Raw genomic sequence first — 23825 nt, 5'->3', positions numbered from 1 at the left:
CTTGGTAATCTAAATGGAAAAGGATTTTACTCCTCAGCATCATAATAAAACTCACTTACTGAGAATAAAACATTATAATACATAAGAAAGAATGTGGAAAGATGCATTTTTTTTTTCCTATTTCACTCACATTGATAGATCTGCAGAAATGTTTCTGTTAGTTTGTTGGTGAAGATGGGCTCTGGGAGGTCCCGGAAATATTGCTTTAACATGTCTGCTACGTCAAATGCTGACTGACCATGGTAATTAACATTGTCAGGGCTGCTTTCATTCATTTGCCTCAGAGCCTGGATTCGAGATTTTACCCCTGACTTCCTGAAGATGCCAACCTGTTTAGAAGACAAATAAAAATGTTTCTTTCCAATACATACATTTCAAATCATTCTTGAGTAAGACATTTTCTAACTATACAGCAATGGCCAACATTCATTTCAAAAGAGGTAACCGATATCCAGTCGTTACAACAGAAAGAACACGCTGCAAGATTGCAGAGAACCATCCACGTGAAATAAATTAGACAGTAGTATATATCAGAATCAAATGTCAAGATCTGTCACAGGGAATAAAAGGACACAATCTATATGAAAGGATAGGGATTTGGGCACTTACATCATCAGTGACTGAACCAGTCTAGCAGACAGCTGCAGGTTCATCTGAAAGCCCAGTATAAAGGCGCATGTAGCACGAGGGAGAAAGGACTTAAAAATACATACTGAAGCTAATTAGCTTACTCTATCTCAGCCACTTCTTTACTGGTTTAGTGCTAGCTGTTCCTTTTTAAATTGTAATGGGAACACACTAGACAAATGAGATCTGATAAACCACAGCTGAAAGCAGGTACCCGAATAAATGCAATGTACTGATGACCAGCTTCACTGTGTCATGCCACTTCTGTGGTTCTGCAGCTGCCTACGAGCAGTGAAACTACTAAACTCAATACACTGCTCCATCTGATAGCAGATAATTGGCTGCTCTTTAGGGAAAAGGCAAATGATTTCCGCCTGTTTCTCTTCAAAGTAATTTCTCCCAGTTCCTCCTCTGGTCTTTGTGAGTCACTCATTTGGACTCCAATTAAGATGTACACGTCCAAAGCTCAGTCTGGATCATTCACGGCACAGCCACTTGAAGATATATAAGTTTCGCCTAATGATGACTTAAGAGGGTGACCTTAGGGGTTTATAAAATCATGAGGGGCATACGTAGGGTGAATGGGTAAGGATTTTTTCCCTGGGGGCGGGGGGAAGGTGGGGGAGTCCAAGACCAGAGGGCATAGGTTTAAGATGAGAGGGGAGAACAAAGAACAAAGCAAATTACAGCACAGGAACAGGACCTTCGGCCCTCCAAGCCTGCGCCGATCCAGATCCTCTATCTAAACCTGTCACCTATTTTCCAAGGATCTGTATCCCTCTGCTACCTGCCCATTCATGTGTCTGTCTAGATACATCTTAAATGACGCTATCGTGCCTGCATCTACCACCTCCGCAGGCAACGCGTTCCGGGCACCCACCACCCTCTGCATAAAGAACTTTCACGCATATTTCACTTAAACTTTTCCCCTCTCACCTTGAAATCGTGACCCCTAGTAATTGAGTCCCCCACTCTGGGAAAAAGCTTCTTGCTCTCCACCCTGTCTATACCTCTCATGATTTTGTAGACCTCAATCAGGTCCCCCCTCAACCTCCGTCTTTCTAATGTAAATAATCCTAAATCTACTCAAACTCTCTTCGGAGCTAGCGCCCTCCGTACCAGGCAACATCCTGATAAACCTCCACTGCACCGTCTCCAAAGCATCCACATCCTTTTGGTAATGTGGCGACCAGAACTGTACGCAGTATTCCAAATGTGGTCGAACCAAAGTCCTATACAACTGTAACATGACCTGCCAACTCTTGTACTCAATACCCCGTCCGATGAATGAAAGCATGCCGTATACCTTCTTGACCATTCTATCGACCTGCGTTGCCACCTTCAGGGTACAATGGACCTGAACGCCCAGATCTCTCTGTGCATCAATTTTCCCCAGGGCTTTTCCATTTACCGTATAGTTCGCTCTTGAATCGGATCTTCCAAAATGAATCACTTGCATTTGCCTGGATTGAACTCCATTTGTCATTTCTCCGCCCAACTCTCCAATCTATCTATATTCTGCTGCATTCTCCAACAGTCCCCTTCACTATCTGCTACTCTACTAATCTTAGTGTCATCTGCAAACTTGCTAATCAGACCATCTATACCTTCCTCCAGATCATTTATGTATATCACAAACAACAGTGGTCCCAACACAGATCCCTGTGGAACACCACTGGTCACAGTTCTCCATTTGGAGAAACTCCCTTCCACTACAACTCTCTGTCTCCTGTTGCCCAGCCAGTTCTCTATCCATCTAGCTCCATCCGTGCACCCTGAACCCCATACGACTTCACTTTCTCCATCAGCCTACCATGGGGAACCTTATCAAACGCCTTACTGAAGTCCATGTATATGACATCTACAGCCCTTCCCTCATCTATCAACTTTGTCACTTCCTCAAAGCATTCTATCAAGTTGGTAAGACGTGACCTTCCCTGCACAAAACCATGCTGCCTATCACTAATAAGCCCATTTTCTTCCAAATGTAAATAGATCCTATCCCTCAGTATCTTCTCCAGCAGCTTCCCACCACAGACGTCAGGCTCACCAGTCTGTAATTACCTGGATTATCCTTGCTACCTTTTTTAAACAAGGGGACAACATTGGCAATTCTCCAGTCCTCCGGGGCCTCACCCGTGCTCAAGGATGCTGCAAAGATATCCGTTAAGGCCCCAGCTATTTCCTCTCTCGCTTCCCTCAGCAACCTGGGATAGATCCCATCCGGACCTGGGGACTTGTCCACCCTAATGCCTTTTAGAATACCCAACACTTCCCCTCTCCTTATGCCTACTTGACCTAATCAAACATCCATCCCTAACCTCAACATCCATCATGTCCCTTTCCTCGGTGAATACCGATGCAAAGTAGTCATTAAGAATCTCACTCATTTTCTCTGACTCCTCGCATAACTTCCCTCCTTTGTCCTCGAGTGGGCCAACCCTTTCTCTAGTTACCCTCTTGCTCCTTATGTATGAATAAAAGGCTTTGGGATTTTCCTTAACCCTGTTTGCTGAAGATATTTCATGACCCCTTTTAGCTCTCTTAATTCCTCGTTTCAGATTGGTCCTACTTTCCCGATATTCTTCCAAAGCTTTGTCTGTTTCCAGTCGCCTAGACCTTACGCATGCTTCCTTTTTCCTCTTTGCTAGTGTCACAATTTCACCTGTCATCCATGGTTCCCTAATCTTGCCCTTTCTATCCCTCATTTTTACAGGGACATGTCTGTCCTGCACTCTGATCAACCTCTCTTTAAAAGCCTCCCGCATATCAATTGTGGATTTACCCTCAAACAGCTGCTCCCAATCCACATTCCCCAGCTCCTGCCGAATTTTGCTATAGTTGGCCTTCCCCCAATTTAGCACTCTTCCTTTAGGACCACTCTCGTCTTTGTCCATAAGTATTCTAAAACTTACGGAATTGTGATCACTATTCCCAAAGTAATCCCCTACTGAAACTTCAACCACCTGGCCGGGCTCATTCCCCAACACCAGGTCCAATATGGCCCCTTCCTGAGTTGGACTATTTACATACTGCTCCATAAAACCCTCCTGGATGCTCCTTACAAATTCTGCTCCATCTAAACCCCTAACACTAAGTGAATCCCAGTTAATGTTGGGAAAATTAAAATCTCCCATCACCATCACCCTGTTGCTCCTACATCTTTCCATAATCTGTCTACATATTTGGACCTCTATCTCATGCTCGCTGTTTGGGAGGCCTGTAGTACAGCCCCAACATTGTTACCGCACCCTTCCTACTTCTGAGCTCTGCCCATATTGCCTCACTGCTCGAGTCCTCCATAGTGCCCTCCTTCAGCACAGCTGTGATATCCTCTTTGACCAGTAATGCAACTCCTCCACCCCTTTTACCTCCCTCTCTATCCCGCCTGAAGCATCTATATCCTGGGATATTTAGTTGCCAATCTTGCCCCTCCCTCAACCAAGTCTCAGTAATAGCAATAGCATCATACTCCCAGGTACTAATCTAAGCCCTAAGTTCATCTGCCTTACCTACTACACTTCTCGCATTAAAACAAATGCACCTCAGACCACCTGTCCCTTTGCGTTCATCATCTGCTCTCTGCCTACTCTTCCCCTTAGTCACACTGACTTCATTATCTAGTTCCTTACAAGCTTTAGTTACTACCTCCTTACTGTCTACTAACCTCCTCGTTTGGTTCCCATCCCCCTGCCACATTAGTTTAAACACTCCCCAACAGCGTTAGCAAAAGCACCCCCTCGGACATTGGTTCCAGTCCTGCCCAAGTGTAGACCGTCCGATTTGTAATAGTCCCACCTCCCCCAGAACCGGTCCCAATGTCCCAGAAATCTGAACCCCTCCCCCTCCTGCACCATCTCTCAAGCCACTCATTTATCCTGCCTATTCTTACATTTCTACTCTGACTAGCACGTGGCACTGGTAGCAATCCTGAGATTACTACCTCTGAGGTCCTACTTTTTAACTTGGCTCCTAACTCCCTAAATTCTGCTTGTAGGACCTCTTCCCATTTTTTACCTATATCATTGGTGCCTATATGCACCACGACAGCTGGCTGAATGATTTAAAAAAAAAGACCCGAGGGGGTAACTTTTTCACAGAGGGTGGTGTCTATATGGAATGAGATAGTAGTGGAGGCAGGTGCAATCACAGCACTTAAAAAGACACCTGGATGGGTATATGAAAATGAAGGGTTTAGAGGGACATGGGCCAAATGCTGGAAAATGGGACTAGGTCAGATTGGGATGTCGAGTCGGCATGGACAAGTTGGACCGAAGGGTCTATTTCCGTGCTACATGTCTCTGACTGAGAAATTTCTCTCTTCCTGCCAAATGTAGCTCATGATTTACTAAGAGTGGAGATTGTCAGTTCATCATGTCAAAACTCATGTCCAACACCTCCTAAAATACATACATTGGAACAGCACATGTTGCACCACTGCACAATTTCATTAGGGAATTTTCACCACCAGAGTCTTGCTCAGCGTGAAACGAAGGTGTCAACAATGTAAGGTTACCACAGTGCTTATCGAATCTATGAAGGAACAGCTGTAACTATTAATAAAATTTCCCCAGTATTCCCTACAATTTTGTCATGACTTTGCTGACTCTCCAGTAATATTGAGTTTCTACAACTGAAACCAAATTTAAGGTTATCCTGTTCTATGTTGCAATGGATAGTGTCAACTATCGACAACACCGCTAACAAAAACAGACCTCAAAAATTCCAGAAGCCATCTGATTACCTGAGATTGTGGATCTCTTCACAGAGCACCACCACCACCCCCAATTCCCCCCCACCCCCACCCGCAAATGGTTCAAGGATCCAGCGAGAAAGTCCTCTAAACCTCTTGGTGTCCTGTTCTGAGTAACATCGACCCAGAATGTAAACCAAACAGAAACCTTTTTGGGTACATTACAACAACTTTGTATTGGCATCAGAACATTAAAACCCACCTGGCCCATACACTGGCTGCGTAGGTAGCGCATGGCTTGCTGGATGCTTTGAGGGATTGGTTGACCTGACCTCTTCACATTTACAATTGGTGGAACACCAAACACATATTTGCTTCTGTAATCTGGTTCCTTGCTCCTTTTCATGAACTTGGGAACACCCCTGTGAAACAGGACAAGAATTAATAATATACCAAACCCTGTCTGCTGATGACAATATTTAAGAGTAAAATTACAGTCAGTCTAATTATTGACAAATTTCAATGAATTTGTTCTTTTTAATTTTTTTCCTCTTAGCCTCGTGATCGAAGGTGAAATTAATCCTTTGAATGTTTCGGAGAGAAATGGACCATTCTTGCATTTTCTATTTTTTTTGAAAATTATATGTTCATTTCTCCTAAATTGGGTCCAAATTTCCTCCTGGCCAAGCGCTGGATAGATATCTGTTCAGGCTGAGCCAAGGCCAGATTTGATGAAGCCTCTCATGGACTAGGGGTGCCACTGGATCATTGTAATATGTAGAGATTTATGTCTGCAACAGAAAGTGGTACATGGCAGCAGGCCTGTGTAACCCAATGGTCCGATGGAAGCTGAAACCAAAGTATTCCACTTCCCTATCGTCATGTCAGCAAATCTGCCTGAATGGATTCACTGAACATCGAAATATAAATATTATATACGTTTCTGGGAGGAGCTAGTCAGCTATTAGTGTGGGTCAGTTCTACAGCCAATAGCCATGAAGTATATACGTAGTTACTATTTCTTAGGAGCTAGCAATTTCTCTTAACCATTGTTAATGTAGTTAACCAATCTTAAACTGATGTAGACTTATCATATTATTGTGTAATAAACTACTTATTACCCAAGCATGTGCCTCGTCTGCTCAAGACTTAACATGGTTAATTCTTCACCATTCGATATTAGTAATCTCTCCAGACTAGCAATACGAAGAGGGTCAGTGGCAGCATATTTACCCAGAGAAGATCTTATTACAACTAACTACCAGTAGCAAGCATCTCTTTGGAGTTAAGACTCACTCAGAGATAGCAAGAACTGCAGATGCTGGAGTCAGAGATAACACAGTATGGAGCTGGAGGAACACAGCCGGCCAGGCAGCATCAGAGGAGCAGGAAAGTTGATGTTTCGGGTCGGGACTCTTCTTCAGAAATGAATGAAGACCCAAAAAAGAGCTTTCTTTTTGAAGAAGGGTCCTGACCTGAAATTTCCTGTCCTGTCAACTGTCCTGCTGCTCTCATGCTGCCTGGCCTGCTGTGTTCTGCCAGTTCCACGCTGTGTTATCTCTTTGGAGTTAACTTTGGCTTAGACCTGTCTGAGGCTCCCAGTGTAATGCTCAACACCAGTTATTTGCATCTGGTGTTCCTCCTCTGTAACTACAAAGGCACTGAAGTTGTATATTGAATATCCCATTCTACTCGGTGAACATCTAAACTCTGGTTCAGCACCTACCACAGATGAAGATTTAGTTCTACCCACTTCACCCCTTTTCCTGACTTCAAGAGAAAAATTTTGAGGTATCTGGCGAGTGACCAATTCATTATCAATCATTTTGCAGTGCTACCAAAGTTGAATTTCACACCCTAAATCCTGCTTTAGGCTTTTGATTTCTGTATCCGGTCCTCCAGTTCTCATTTTGCTTTCCAAATTCCTTCCCTTTGTTTACCTTTCTTCACAGTATACCGCTCTTGTTTTGTTTTTGCACAAAGAATTTCAATCTGTTTCCACCCTTTGTGAGTTTTTAAACTATTCAACCATAGCCCCCAGCCCCACAACCAAGCTTATTTTCCACATTTCCTCTCCTCGCTCACTGCTGTCATATGATATAACCTACATCCATTCCCACAGCTGCAAGGAGGAAACCATCTGCAAAGTTTGGAGGACCAAAGGCTGCAGTTGGACTACCTCCAAGACCTGTGGATTCCTGTTATTGTGTATTCTGTGTCTGGTTACAGTCAGTATGACAAGACAATAGCAGGATTCACTTCCAATCGGATGCTTTTTTATCTTCAAGGAAACATTAAGGATGAATCTTCTTGATCACTAGTACGCAGTCCAGTAACAGTGCACTGCCAGCTCCTGAAACTACTAAACAGATTCCAATTATTGAATGCACAAGGGAGGGACTATTTTGGCAATCTACTAACGCAAAATATCTGATTTTACTTCAGCTCCAAGGTCACAAGTTCAAATTCTGCTGAATACGAATGGGTTGTTTGACATGGAACATGGACCACAATTCTAACAGAGGCAGAGTCAACCTTACACCATTCTCAGACATTTCCTGGAGGCTGGATTCACATCCTTAAAGGAAGGAGTCTGGCAGCTTAATTTCCATCTGACCTGTTGACCAAAGCATGAGAGACCCAAACCAAAGACAACAACAAAACAATCACAATCTCACAATGCCTCAAATGAATATAGTAGAACTAAGCCCACCACAGAAGTTTTACATGCCTATACTGTGTTGAATGAAATGATATCAACTGGGGTGACTACAAAAGTGCTATAATTGATTAAGCAGAGCAGAAAAATATAATACAGGATGACTTCACCCTATCACTTTGCTGAGAACTGTGCCTACATGACATTCCTGAATAGAGGGGTGAACACTGAGTACTTAGCAGTTTCATGGATGAGCATGCCTTAGGGTTCTGACGGCCGTCATAACAGAGATTATCAATAATCAACTAGCCAATTTTCTGGACTGGATTCTTGTCTACAGGTGACTTCTGGCAATCTGTTTTTCAACAAAGAAATCATTTAAAACCACCAACTGAATTTCAATCTGCGACTCATTGATTCTTAATTCCTTTGCATGGAATTATCTGCATGTTAGATTTGGTTACAGACAATTAATATTGTCCTTAATAGGAAATCTAAATGTCACTTTTCCCATTTGCTTTGAACAGCATACAGTTCATATCTAATCAGAACCAGTAACAGATCTGGCTCTGACACAGTGCAAGCAGTGGAGAGATAAACATTGCAATTTCTCTCCTGACCACAGAGCCCACAAGAATAGAACAAATATAGCAAATGAGAAAAAAAGTGAGACCCCATTTTCGCTGCATGAACTTTGGGTACTGACCAGTTCCAGCCCTGCTTGTTACGGACAGCATATCTTTCCATGATGGCAGTCAGGCGCAGTAAAGAGAAACGTTGCAGAAGGTTAAGCTGAGCTGCCGATTGTCTGTTGATTTCCAACGAAGCAGAATTCAGGCTTGGACGGTGGGAGTTCTGGAAACTGTGCCAGCGGAGCTTCCTGTGGAACAAAAATGCAGCTATTAAGTTGAGATACCAAATACTAAGGCTGCCAACACATGCAAGATACTCAGGATCAAACTGCCAGCGTAAATCATAGAAGGCAAACAATGCAAACCTCTGTCACTGACCATATTCAAGCATGGAAGGCAGAGGAAAGCTCCCAATTTAAATATTCCAGGTGAGTTCCTGGATCATTACAGGGAGCAAAGCAGAAGTCACAGACAGTCGTGATACCAGCATGAAGGCAGGCTGCCACAAAGCTTTTCAGTTCCCTTACAAAGGGATCTATTTTTCCCAGGCATTGTCATAATTAAACTATGTCCAAACCAGCTTACTTTCATATTACATTTTGCTATTGTGCCCCTTTCTGTACTGGTACAAACCCATTCTGTTATGCTCAATTTACTTTGTGCACAGGTTAAGTGAAAGTGAACTGCCAGTCAGAGAGGGATGAAGAATGACAGAATAATTTTACTCCTATTGCAATGCACATCTGACCAAGCTTTGGGAACAGGGGAGGCAGTAAACATAATAGTTGCATCAAGGTGCCATGTGCTTACTTAATAACCTTGCAAGGAAATGCATGTTAAAAAGCCATGGTTACAACAATAAAATATTAGCTCTGCTCACTTTACACACGAGATAGACAGGCCACCGGGAGGATCAGTACTTGGACCTGAGCTACTTACTAAAGGAGTTAAGTAGAAAACAAAATAAGCCTTTCAACCTTCTGGATTTGACCGTAGAACAGTACAACCACTCACGCAGATGGAGAAATCTCAACGGCCAAAACAAAACCCAGTAAGCCATCAGCATCCTGGGGGTTACCACTGACCAGAAACTGAACTGGTCTAGCCATATAAACAGTGGCCACAAGAGCAGGTCAGAAGGTAGAACTCCTACATGAAATAACTCATTTCCTGACTCACCAAAGCCTGTCCACTATGTACAAGACAAGTCAGGAACTTGATGGAATACTCTCCACTTCCCTGGATGGGTGTAGCTCCAACAACACTCAAGAAACCTGACAACATCCAGGACAAAGCAGCCCACTTGACTGACACCACATCCACAAGCATCCAAACCCTCCATCACTAACACTCAGTAGCAGCAGAGTGTACTATTCACCAGATGCAAAAATTTACGAAGACACTTTGGAAACACCTTTTAAACCCATTACTACCATCTAGAAGGACAAGGGCAGCAGGTACATGGGTACACCACATCACACAAGTTCTACTCCAAGTCACTCAAAATCCAGACTTAGAACTACATCACTGCTCCTTCACTGTCACTGGGCAAAAATCCTGAAAATCCCTTCCTATTAGCATTGTGGGTCTACCTACAACAAATGGACTGCAGCAGTTCATGAAGAAAGCTCTCCAATACCTTCAACGGCAATTAAGGATAGGCAATAAATTCTGGCCTAGTCAAAGGCCACACCCCATGAATTAATAAAGTTTCACTAAACTGTGTTTGATCTCCCATTAACAAAAGAACTAACTCATTTTTAATCCACACTAACTTTGATCCAACTGCAACAATTCCAGTTTCTCTCTTATACAGGCTCCAGCAAAACATTGCAAATCCTCAACTCCACCTCAGAATGCTTAGAAGATGCACTGACATGTTTGGAAGGGAGGCCTCTAGTCTCCCAACAGCTATCTCTGTATGGCCTAATGACTTCAGAAGGAGGCAGGAAACAGAATACATTTGTATTGAAGAGTCATGGCTGTTCCCAGGATCCCTTCAAGGATAGTTGTGATCATGATGATTGCTCGGATGGGACTGCCACCCAGTCCTTCAAAGCAGAAGTCCTTTTCCAGTGGACAGCATTTGGAGATGACGAACCAGAACATCCTTAAATCAGCATCGGCACAGCCAGACAGTTGAAGCAAATGACAGCAAGGCCCATAGGTGCAAGATCTCATAGTTCTCCCCTACCTCCATGGTCAATCTTCACCTGCTTCTGCTTCCCCTGGAGGTTGTCGGTCTGCTGGGTTTGCTGACAAGGTTGAATCACAGAATCCCTATGGTGTGGAAGCAGGCCATTCAGCCAATCAAATCCACACTGACCCTCTGAAGAGCATCCCACCCAGACCCATCCACCACCCTATCCCTATTACACTGCATTGACCATGGCTAATGCGCCTAGCGTGCACTTCCCTGGACACTATGGGCAACTTAGCACGGCCAGTCCACCTAATCTGCACATCTTTGGACTGAGGGAGGAAACCGGACCATCCAGAGGAAACCCACGCAGAAATGGGGAGAATGTGCAAACTCCATACCAACAGTTGCCAAGGGTGTAATCAAACCCAGGTCCCTGGCACTGTGAGGTAGCAGTGCTAACCACAGCCACTGTGCCACCCTGGTTGTAACAGAAATCTTTGTATTTTTCAACATTTTCTTTGGAATAGTGCTAAAGCCAAAATTATGCCAATAACAGCATGCTCCATGTAAGGTCTGTGAGCAAGAAATAAAAGCGAAATATAGTCCATATCACAGACTGTGTCCTTGAATACTTACAATTCAATGCTCATAAGTTTCCATTTCTAAATGCTTTTCTAATTACAGTTGCTTAGCTGATATGACAAGGATACAATTATTAAACACACAGTAATGATGATTGTTTGAGAGAATAATCTTTTATTTTGCTTTCATACAATAAAAATATACTACTGAAAAAGAGACAAAATGAAGCCAGGTGGGTGACATTACTGAAGCAATAGAGGCACAATTACTGCCGGGTCTTAAATTCCTCAAGTATTATTCTGCCCCAAAGAGATAAAAAGCAACTTACTCCATGCACTTTCCACGAACTGTCAGTCACTTTGTATTATTGTGCAGTTGACTTTCAATCGAGCATGGCAACTTTGTTTCTGTGCAAGTGACTTGCACATTCTGCCTGTGATGCATGAACTCCCCTCCCATCCTTCATGTTCCCTTTCGTCTTGCATTCCTGTGGGTCCTGTGACCTTTCAACCATCCACCGATTCCCTCACTCACTGTTTCTAGTGAGCCTTAAACACAACTATTAATATATGCCCACTTTACCCTCAGAGCCCTTGACTTTAGAATTTTGTCTCTCTTTTCTGGCCCTACATCTAGGCGGCAGAGTTACTATAGCCTGTTTGAACCCTCTTCCATTCCAGAACTCTCAGTTCCTCTCCAACTCACTTTGAGGTCCCAACCTATTTTCAATTATCCCTGTCACTGTCACCATTCCCTCAGCACCCCAGTACATTAAAGCCTGGAGTTGCCCATTTATCCTCGGTCACCATGGACTGCTCCCTGATGGGCATCCTGACCATTACTGATGAAACATTCGAGGCCCAGACTGACATGGTTGGTTCTGACTGACCACAGTTCACCGTCTGGAATGGCATCTCAACAGCATCCTTAAAGACCTATCTGTAATCCCCCAGCTACTTGCACAGGAACTTTTGGAATGACTGCAGCCTGATCCCCAGACTGTAAAGAACATGGGTCCTCAGATGTGTAGGATCAGTCACCTGAGTGACCGTAGTCAAAACCCTGGAAGCCTCCAATGAAACAGTAAAGCAAATGAGTGGCAAGACAGCAGGTTAACAGCCCTAAGATACATCCAATATAGATGCATGAGATGCATGTCCCCCATGTGCAAAAGTACCTGACAGATGCATGCAAGTCATGTGTCCCTGATCTCCAACGTAAGTGTTTGAAGGGACAATATAGTGCACGAGTAGGCCAGGAAAAAGCATGATGAGGTTGGTGGCTTGCTGATGCCAACTTATATAAAAGTTCAGGCATTGGTAGACACAACACCTGCTGATTTTGGGCCAAAATACCGCAGACGCTGAAAATCTAAAACAAACACAAACACTGGAGAAACTCAGTTCTGAAGAAGAATCATACCAGACTCAAAACATTAACTCTATTTCTCTCTCCACAGATGCTGCCAAACTTGGAGTTTCTCCAGCTTTGTGTTCGTTTCCCCAGCTGAACTCCTTCCTTCTTGTTCCAACACAGGGAAGCAGCAGCCAATTGCTGTGCCATAACGGATGTTTTGAGCATAGGTCAGGATCCAAACATTGTCAAAACATTTTTACATTTGAAAGTTGATGAATTGATGCAAATTACAATTATGTAAATCTGTATAAATATTCAGAAAGAATTGGATACAAGAAAGTTTTGCATTCTGAAAGTACATCATTTCACTCAAAGACTTCTGAAACTGTTTCAGAGTGAAAGTACAGTGACTGCAGTTATGAAGACAAATGCAGCAACTACTTTCCACCCAAGAAAATTTGTCCTTTTTATATCTGTTGAATAAGATAATTCATTTTCAACAGCTTTTGTAACATGAATGTCGGACAGAGCAAATTGTACTTTGAAATCTTCAACCAAACTACCAAAACAGGATCTCAATCTATCATCTTATCTGAGGAATAAAATAGCAGTGATCAAACAGAATACCAATTTCCAGTCTTCTTTTTACCAGGAACAATTCTAATCACAAGTGACACATAGATGATCTATTTCTAATGACGCAACACAAAATATCAATCAGATTTGTCTTTGCGCTGTCAAGTTCTGTCTGCAAATCTCCCACCAGGTATTCCTTTCTCGTCTCTACCCAGACAACGCACAATACCTGAGTTGCAAAGTGAAAACCCCCACAGGTGGCACAAGATTGTGCACAATGATCCAAGTACAATATTCAGTCTTTCTGAAGATCCCCCTTCCCTAAGAAGGGAGAAAAGTTCAGTAAATGACACAGTCTTCAGAAGCAGAACAAGAGTTTGGATTTAAAACCAAAAGAAGAACTGTGGATGCTGTAAATCAGAAACAAAAACAGAAGTTGCTGGAAAAAACTCAGCAGGTCTGGCAGCATCTATGAAGAAAAAAAAAATCAATTAACGTTTCAGGTCCGGTGACCCTTCCTCAGTTCCCGAAACTGGACCTGAAACGTGAACTCTGATTTTTTCTTCACAGATGCTGCCAGACTGCTGAGCTTTTCTGGCAACTTCTGATTTTGTTCAAGAGTTTGGATTCCTTATCTGTACAGAGATAATAGATTTCAGTCCAGGCTGGTAAGGACAGTACAAATAAATTAAGTTCCTTTAGACTGGGATTGCGTGAAATTACTAGAGCATCAACCCCACTCCAAAGCAATTCTTGACGTGAAAGCTTCAGTAATAGCTACTAAGCAGTTATCTGAGGAATACATCAGAGGTGACTTCTTCTTCTCCTTATCGAATGCTCTCACATGTACTATTACAAGAAATTTGAAAATTTACAATGTTTAAAAATCAGAAGTGTTTTATAGCAGACTGGAGAACATCTACTGCCACCTTCAGGACAAACCAGTGCTGAGCAATAAACTTCCCTAATCTTCAGAGGTCAGTGTCACAAATGAGTGACAAAATAATCAAAAAACATATTGTAAAAGGATATTTTATTGATGACCCAGATGATACATCAAATAAAAGTTAGAGATAACTAACCTGTTTGGTCGGGTTAATGAAGCCCCTACTCCAGAATCTCTCCGCTCCCTGATCTCTATCTCTTCAGTTTCAATTACAGAATTCCCAGTGCTGTCAAAATCACTTGCAGAGGTCCCCACGTCAGACATAGAGCGGTCTTCAAAATTCAGACCTTGCAACGGAAAAACTGTCTCACCAGTAGAGTCAGATTCTGTGTCATTAAATTCTGTGCCATTAAATTCTGTGCCATTGAATTCTGTGCATATAGTTTTTGACCAGAGGCCCACAGACTCCTGTAACCCATTGACATGCTTCAAAACATCATCTAATTGTTTGAAGAGGTCCTCACGCCCAGCTGCATCATTGTATGGATGAGACTCAGGCACATTATCATAAATACTCTGCTTGCTCCCAATGGAGCTACATGAACCCGTTCGTCCCTGAAGCACGAGTCCTTGTAAGTTGCTGATGCTACTGCATGCAGACATTCCAAAGGACAGATTTTCTGATTTCCAGTTCACTAAATGATCACCTGCACCTGGACACAGGCTTTCTATGGAAAGGGCTTTGGGGAAGGTCCCTACTTTGTGGTTTGCCGGGATACGGACAACATAGTCTTCATGAGAATAAAGCTCATCTTTTCTGTTATGGTTGGAGGCCATAAGCCCAGTTTCACAGTTCTCCAAGAATAGTCCACTGTGCATTATGCTGTGGCTGCTTCGAGAGTTGAAAGCCTTAGTGTGTTTTCTGTGTCCAGAGTCAACAAGAGATGCAAAATTAGATTGAGATACATCCTCTATTAAGCCCTTTGGGGTCTTATTCAGTGTTTTCAAAGGACTGGTGCTCTGTAAAGGTTCATGTTGCTGTTGTGATACTGTCCTGACACTTCTTCGTTCTTTGCTCTTTGAAAGGGTTTTGCCTTTACCCCGAAGAGTTCTAAATCGAAGAGATTCAATTCGTCTCAGAAAGCTCTTAGTCCTGTGTTTTCTGGGGTTCTCCAAGAAGTCTAGAGTAGTTTGTGTTCCAGTGGAAACAAAGTTGTCATTTGAGCAATCATTATTCTTTTGTGCTGCTTGAGAATGAACAATCACGACACTCCCTGGACTTTCCTTTGGTTCCAGCTGACTGCCTGAATAATGACATAACAACTCCTCTTGGATGCTCCCAGCACTGCCGTTGCTGCAATGTTCAGAACAAGCCTCAGGATCACTAAGGTCAGAGAGCATACTCTCCCGACTGGCTGACTCCTTCATTGTCGAGCTCAGTATCTCAGCACGGTTTGACAGGAAGTCAACAGTTGTCAACCGAGACCATCTTTTGCTATCTTGCTGAAATGCCCAGCGATCACTGATTGCGCAGAGATCATCTTCTTCAGAATCATCACCCTAGAAAAATAATGCCACAGTAGTTACAATAAGGTCACATGAGGGGAAAAGGACAGAAGTAAACCCTGCCTTTAATTGTGCTCCACCCTGGTTCCAAATACCAATTGTAACACAAATGCTACTCCTTTTCCCTTCTGCAGCAGAAAACACAATCATGCCTCGCAGCTTAGTGGTGTCTGTACTGGACTATTTTTGAAGATAACAGCAACAAAAATCACATGAAAGTGAGACGATTGCACTCATTTATTTTAACAATAATTAGTGCAAATCGCTTTGGCCTATTTTGTGTCAACTAACTCAAGGAACAGACGAATAGAGTTGAGAGAATTTGTTATTTCTAATAATTTGTACTACATTGACTGTGAAACATTTTAGCATGTCCTGAGGTTATAAAAATCTATAAAAGTGCTTTTGTCCTCAAATTTTGTTTTGTTATTATTGCTTTGCAGAATGTCATTAGTGATGGAGATCATGTTCAGTACCTTGTTACTTTGCACTCCATAGTCTTTTGCAATGTGTTTTATTTGGTACCACATTTGGGAAACAACCATAAGCCCTCCTTGGACAGCTGCTGAAAATCATTTGTCTCCCCTTTCCTGAACCACTAAACAAAAAATCTCTCTTCACTAGACAGCAGGAAGCTCCCCTCCTCCAGACTGCCACCACACCATAAATAAAGAGAAACCTCAGTCAAATCAGGCACTTTGATTTTCATGCCATCATCTTAGCACCCACATGTGGTTTTCCTCTGTCTCACCCATTGGCTTGGCGGAACAGTGCCATGTCATCATCAACTCATGGCAGGGCAAACTACTGAGGCAGGTGCTGAGCTCTCGAGATGCTGCCAGTTAATTTTGAACGCTTTTGGTCACCCAACCTAGCAAATCAAAGGAACGCTTGATTAAGTCTGAACAGGGACAATAAAATTGACATCGAGTCTTCCATACATCCTAGTTGCAGGTCTTCCATCACTGTCATTCAACTATGATCTTTGCCATGGTTGGTAATTATCCTCTATGCCAAAGTTAGATTTGAATAGAGAATTTTTACACTGGCACAATAATCTGGGTGGAAGAACTGCAGGTGGCCATTGAGTGTACATCCTATTACACAATCCAGGTTAGAGGACAAGAGATAGGGCACCTTCAGACAGGTAAGGAATTAGAGGGTGGAACAGTGACATTAGGTTAGAACTCAGGATGTGGAGCAGGGGTTCTTTATTTCTGGTATGAGACTCAGCAAAGAGATGGTCAGTGTGAAGGAGACTATAGCTTGAGAGAGACAAAAGGCCAAATGAGCGCACTGCCAGAAATTTGGTTCAAAGTGGAAATTCAATGGTATTTCCTTTTCAAGTTCAATTTTAAAAATAAAGTTAGATTAAAACAACAGCCTTTAGATTCTTTTTCATTCAACCTGTTATGACATGCCTGAAGCATGGTGGGACTTGAGCCCTGGCCTTCTGGCTCAGAGACAGGGAAACAATAGCCTTCAATTATACTAGCTCAGATAAAGGAGGCAGTTGTCTAACTGTGGGAGTTAGAATTCAAGCACCTAAACTCCTCTGTCTAAATGAGGTAGTGATCACTGGAACTAAGAAGCAACTGAGTAGATCCATTTAAGAAAGGTATTTCTTGCACCACTCAGCAAGGAAGGAGCATGGTTCATGTGCAGGAGATCTCAGCTCCGGGCCGAATCAATGTACTGCTGGAAATTTGGTTCAAAATGGAAATGTAAAAAGGGGAACATACACTGGTAGTAGTCTACAGGACCCCAGCAGTGGCTTTATGGGTGGACAGAGAATGAATCAGGTGATAACAAAGGCATGTTGAAAAAAAAGACAGTACACATTAACAATGGGTGACTTTAACCTTCATAGAGATTAAAAATGTCAGATTGGCAGAGATAGCTATGACCAAAGAATTCAGAGAGTCTATTTAGGACAGTTTCCCAGAACAACATATTGTGAATCCAACCAGGGTTAAAGCTATTTTGAATCTGGTGATGTGTAATAAATGATTTGAGAACGAAAGATCACCTCGGAAATAGTGATCATAACATGACATAAATTTACCAGTTTGAGGGGGAGAATCTTCTCTTATTAAACCATAAGAAAAAGTAACATGAGTAGGCCATTTGGCCCCTCAAACCTGTTCAGCCATCAACAGGATCATGGATGATCTGACATTCCTCATATCTACTTTTCTGCGTTTTCCCCACAACCTTGGGTTTCCCTATTGGTCAAACATCTACCTATCTCAGCCCTAAATATATACAAGGATTCTGCTCCCCACAGCTTTCTGCGGCAAGGAGTTTCAAAGACCCTGAACCCTCAGAGAAGTTCCTTCTCATCTCAGTCTTAAATTGGTGTCCTTTTATTCTGAGACTATGCCCTTTGGTCCGAGACTCTCTCATGAGGGGAACATTCTCTCAGCAGTTACCCTGCTAGCCCTTTAAGAATCCTACATGCTTCATAACATCACCTCTCATTCTTCTGAGTTCCACCGAATACAGTCCCAACCTGTTTAGCCTGTGCTCAGAAGACAATCCTTCCAAACTAGGCGTCATCCTAGTGATTTTTTTCTGAACTGCCTCCAATGAAATGAGATCTTTCCTTAAACAAGGGGAACAAAACTGCTCACGGTACACCCAGATGTGATCTCACCAATACTTTGTACCATTGCAGTCAGACTTCCCTACTCTGATTCTCCAACTCCCTTGAAATAAGGGCCAACATTCTATTAAGGTTCCTGATTACCTGTTACAACTGTGTACTAATATTTTTTTTGTTTTGTGCTTAAGTACCCCCAATGTCCTTTGTGCTGCAGGTTTCTAAAGTTTTTCTCTGTTTGAATTTTTTTTTGTTATCCTTTCCAAAATGAACAACGTCACATTTTCCCACAGTATACTCTCTTGCCAACTTTGTGCTCACTTACTTAACCTATCAATACCTCTCTAAACCTTATAGTTTGCATTCATCTCGCAACCGGCTTTCCCACCAACTTGTGTGTATAACTGCACTAAGCTTTAGAAAAAGGGGTGATTACAAGGGAATAAGGGCAGAGCTAGCTGAAAAGGATTTAGCAAAGTCATTTGAGGAGTAATGGCAGATGTTTAAGAAAACAGTTCATGGCTCACAGCAAAGATGTCTCCCAACGAGAAAGTGGGGGAGGGTTGGGTGGGGGGTTGCGTCTAAGAAGGGGATAAGACAGTTAACCAGCAAAGTTAAGGATAGCATCAGATTGTATGTTCTTCTTTTAAAGTGGCGAAGATGAATGGTAAGTCAGAGGATTGGGAATGTTTTAAAACTCAACAAAAGACAACAAAAAGAACTAAAGAGGGAGAAGATAAATTTAAGGATAAGCTTGCAAGTAATGTCAAGAAGGACCACAACAGCTTCCTTAAATATATATAAAAACAGAGAAGTCCAAGTTAACATTAGCCCCTTAGAGAACAAGGTGAGTAAAGGGAACCAGGAAATGGCACAGGAGTTGAGTAAATACTTTGCATCAGTCTTCACAGCAGAAGACACTAATAGCATTCCAAAAATGCTGAATAATCTGGGGGCAAAAGGAGGAGAGAAAATAAATGTAATAACGACCATTAGAGAAAAGGTCATTATCAGGTCTAAAGACTGATAGGTTCCCTAGACCTGATCAGATGTATCCAAGGATATGAAAAATAAGCAAACTTTTCTCTAACTGGCACCCAGTGAACCAGCACTCTTGATAAACTGGCAAAAGTTATATACCTCAAATACCGGAAGTTTGCTGTATTATGATCTCCGCAACGTCTGAGTAGTCGGTTAAGGATGCAAGTGAGAAGGCTCTCTGCCTGTAAGTTTTATTTAAGGCGAAGTTGTACAATTATTTAAGCGATTTATGTTCTAAGTATAACAGGGATATATATACCCCCTGCATTACTTAGTGTGTTTTTACACTGCTCAAGTGGTCCACATAATCAACGGCACACTCCTGATCCCATAGGGGCCAGTTAATAAAAGAGATAGCAGAAGTAATAATCCTCCAAGAGGAATTATATTCTGGAAAAAAAATCCCAGAATATTGGAAAGTTGCCAATTTAACACCTTTATTTAAAGAGGGAAGGAGGCACAAAAAATACAGGTATTTACAAGCCAGTTAGCACCTATCATGGGAAAACATTAGTCTATTATAAAGGATGCAACAGCAGAGCATTTAAAAATAGACAATACAATCAAGCAGAGTTAGCATGTCTTCATAAAGAGGAAAATATACCCGAAATTTATTAGGATTCTTTGAGGAGGTAATAAGCAGGATAGATAAAGGGGATGTACTGTGTTTGAATTTTCAGGATTTCCATAAAGAGACTACACAAAAACACCATTGTGCTGTAGGTAGTATATTAGCATGGACAACTAGTCAATTACAGAAGTGGGATAAGGGAGGTAATTTTCAGGAAAGCAAGCTGTAACTTGTGGAGTGCCAGATCAGCATTGGGGCCACAATTATTTATAATTACTGGTTAATGGAATTACTACAGCCAAGTCTGAAGATGACAAAAATAGTGAAGGCAAAGACGTGTGAATGAGATGAAGGTGGCAGAGAAATATAAAACAATTAAGCAAATGGGCAAAACTTGGCAAATGGATTATATTGTGGGAAAATGTGAGGCTATGTACTTTGGCAGGGAGAATAAATGAGCTGAATATTATTTAAATACAGAAATCTACATCAGACAGGGATTTGGGATTCCACATGCATAAATCACAAAAAGCTAGTATTCAAGTTCAGAGGGTAATAGGGAAGGCAAAAGGAACGTTAGCCTTTATTTTAAAAGGAATAATGTATAAAATAGGGAGGTCTTGTTAAAACTACACAAGACATTTGGCAGAACACAGCTGGAATATAGTGGACAGTTTTGGGCAGAGATGAGGAGGAATCTCTTCTCTCAGAGTAGCGAATCTGTGGAATTCTTAACTGCAAAGAGCTGTAAGATTGTGTTGTTAAGTATATTCAAGGTCAAGACAGATTGATTTTTAATCAGTACAGGAATTAAGGGTTATGTGGAAAGGCTGGAAAATGGAGTTGAGGATTATCAAATCAGGCATAATCTCATTGAATGGTGGAGCAGACCTGATGGGCTAACGGGCCTCTGCTACAACATCTTATGGTCTTAACAATTGGTCTCTCAGCTCTATAAAGTGATGTATTCCTCATGAAAACAGGATTCAGGCAGAATCATTTACACCAGATGCTTCCCCTATCAAAACTTTTCCTCTTTTAAAAAATATTAGCCAATGCAGCTATACCAAATTATGCAAAACAATATGAAAAAAGTATGTCTCATTTTCAAAAACTTTGTAACTGGCAACTAGGCCTCTAACCATAAAAAAAACAGAAAAGCTGTTGCTAGGAAGAAAAGTGACCAGTACAATTATTCAAGAATGCTTACCGACTTCCTGTTGATGTTGACATCAAGCTTTATAGAAGCATATTTGTTTAGGGTCATCAGCCGCCTGAGGAGAAACAAAATTAAATTAAGCTGTTTTATCCACACGTCTGATTCATAGTATCGACTTTCCAACCTCATCTATAAATCCTTCTCCAAACTCAGGTTTATTTTCCAGGGTATATAACGTAATGTCAATCAGCAGGCCTCACTCCTGTAGCACTGACATTTCCTCCACAGCAACTCCCCAGACTTTTTCATGTAGATTTCCTCTGTCCTCTCCTGATGGTGTTGACTCTTGCTGCTGTACAATTCAACAGTACCAGCTGTCCTCCAGCACCTAGCCTATGTCTCCACACTATGAATGGATAAATACTAAATTGGTTCATATCTGAAGCCTACAGTCTACATCTGACATTTACTTTCTACCAAGACTCACTGCAGTGATCAGAAACATGACCTGGAGCACAGTTTGCAGGTCTAGCTCAGGGGCATTCTGGAACTACTGAGACTGGATTACTCAGCACAGATCCAGAATCAAACTTAGTATCTTTCCTCTACATCACACAGTGTGCCAGAAGCTGGAATTTGGAATGAAGTGGTTATCTTGGCACCCTAACCAGCCAAATTACATGATAACTGATTTTTCTCCATCCACCACCCAAACAGGCATCGCAGTTAAGGGAAACCACCACAGACTGCAGCAAACTAGAAGGACATCTGTAAGGATGGCAGATAGGAGAACAGCAGATTATTTCTCAGAGTCACACAGAAGTGCTGGAGACCATTAGCCAGATTTTGAGTCAAACAAATTTGTAAAGAGGTGGGGTTGAAGTGACCTTGAATAAACTTTGAAACACAAGATCACCATAAAGCAGATGATACTGGATTTTGCAATAATTAATGCAAATCTCTTGCTGACTACAACAGCACCACAGAAATGTTCCACATGACAAGTCTGCAGACCTTTCCAGGAAGTGAGCTATGTTTAGTTCTCATTCAAAATCTGGTCCTCTGCACAAAAAGGAACCACTGAGACACACCAGATTAATAAACATGGTAAATTAGCCTGTGGAAACTGAAGCCATCATCAATGGCTTGCACTGATGAATGTGCCTGTTAAAATATCCCTATCCATCCTGCTGGCCTATCACCTTGCCATCCTACCTACTCACTGCATACTCATTTACCATTTACTCACACACAGAAAAGCTATTTCAATGTCCCAAAGCTATTCAGTGTATTTGTGAATGAGGCTTTCTAGAATATGGCAACTAGTGCTGTCACGTAGAGCTGTGATTTTTCCCAAATGATCCTGTGCTACAAAGAAGGAACCCTATCAAAGACTCTACATTTCTCTGAAAAGGCCGGCTTCAGAAATCTTGGCCAAAAGCATGAAGTTCTATCATTGGGTGGAAACGCAGGTGCTGAATGGCAACCAATGGTGACTGCCATTCCTCAGAAGCTTTGGCCCTCTATCTGAGGAATATTTGAAAAAGATTTTTTTTTGTGCACTGAATTGGCTTCTAGTAAATGCTTAGGCAGCAGAGGCTATCTGAAAAGGGTGCAGAGACAAAAAAAGTTAGGCTGGAAGCTTCAACTGTTGAACCAGAGTCTGCTTGGCACACATTCTGTTAAACAAAAGGAAGAAAGATTGGGTTGGCTTAGCTATTGGTTATTGATTAGCTGTCACAGTTAAGTAGCCCAGTCAATGACTGAGTTAGCATACTACCCAATCCCAACCACCCATCATTTCAAGTCCAAGTTTCAAATAGATAGTTGAAGTCTCAGCTGAAGAGAAGCAAGTGATTTTAATCAAGTGTGACAGAAGCCATGAAGGACTAGTTACAGACACCAACTCTCTGCAATTAAAAAATAAATCTTTTAAAGTAAACTCACTTTAAAGCAATAGGTATACCACTAGTAGTCTACTGCACAAATCCAAATGACCCCAAATGCAGACAATTAAAATCAGTCAGAAATTGTGATATTGACACAGTTTGATGGCACAGTCCTGAGAGGAAGATATACAAACAATGTTGGAAACTCACTAATTTCAAGGATATTTGAGATACAATGAAGTTTCTTGAGATCTCAGATCCATCAAGAATATTGTAGAAATCCTTCTGCACTAGCTTAGGCGAAGGGCAGCAGCAAAGCTTGGCAATGCAGTATCAATGGTTCACACAGCAACTTAGTAACAGTGCAGGAAATGGCATGGGCACTTAACTGCCCCTAAGCCAACAAGTCAATGCAAGAAAAATACTAATGTCCTGACAAGAAAGGCAAGATAAGAGGAGTTAGTGATATCTTCCAAGAACATACTTGGAACAAGAATGTCTATAAATGATCAATCCACCCTGACCATTCTGCTGAAACCCTTGTTCAAAATGTCCAGAAGGCACATGTTCTCAGCTTTCACTTGTTAGTGGTCATTTATTATTTACAGCCTTATGTTCAATCATCCCAATTTAGACGTCACTTTGAATCTAACTATTTGCTGTATGTATTTCAACACTTCTATTACAGGAATCAGATATTAATTATGGGTTATTGCTATCTCACAAGAATCAAAGATCATTCTCACTTTTCACGTTCATCTGATGCCGAAGACAAGCCACAACACCAGAATGAGAACAAACCTTCTCCTTCCTCTCTCCTATCAGGGAGGAAGCTCTGCAGAT

At 41.9% G+C, this 23825-nt stretch overlaps 1 protein-coding gene across 2 annotated transcripts in view; it reads right to left on the bottom strand.

Annotated features, from left to right (window-relative positions):
- Positions 1 to 23825, bottom strand: part of stard8 (StAR-related lipid transfer (START) domain containing 8) — a 242959-nt gene that overhangs the window by 77897 nt on the left and 141237 nt on the right. For both annotated transcript variants that reach the window (XM_048605224.1, XM_048605225.1), the window contains 5 exons: positions 21145 to 21208; positions 14351 to 15714; positions 8686 to 8859; positions 5583 to 5742; positions 131 to 329 (listed from right to left, as the gene is read on the bottom strand). In XM_048605224.1, coding sequence (XP_048461181.1) covers positions 131 to 329; positions 5583 to 5742; positions 8686 to 8859; positions 14351 to 15714; positions 21145 to 21208 — 1961 coding nt within the window. The remainder of the gene's footprint in view (positions 1 to 130; positions 330 to 5582; positions 5743 to 8685; positions 8860 to 14350; positions 15715 to 21144; positions 21209 to 23825) is intronic.

This window comes from Rhincodon typus, chromosome 14 (assembly GCF_021869965.1).
Source record: "Rhincodon typus isolate 14 chromosome 14, sRhiTyp1.1, whole genome shotgun sequence".
Taxonomy (NCBI): Eukaryota; Metazoa; Chordata; class Chondrichthyes; order Orectolobiformes; family Rhincodontidae; genus Rhincodon; species Rhincodon typus.
This window is presented reverse-complemented; position numbering and strand designations above follow the sequence as displayed.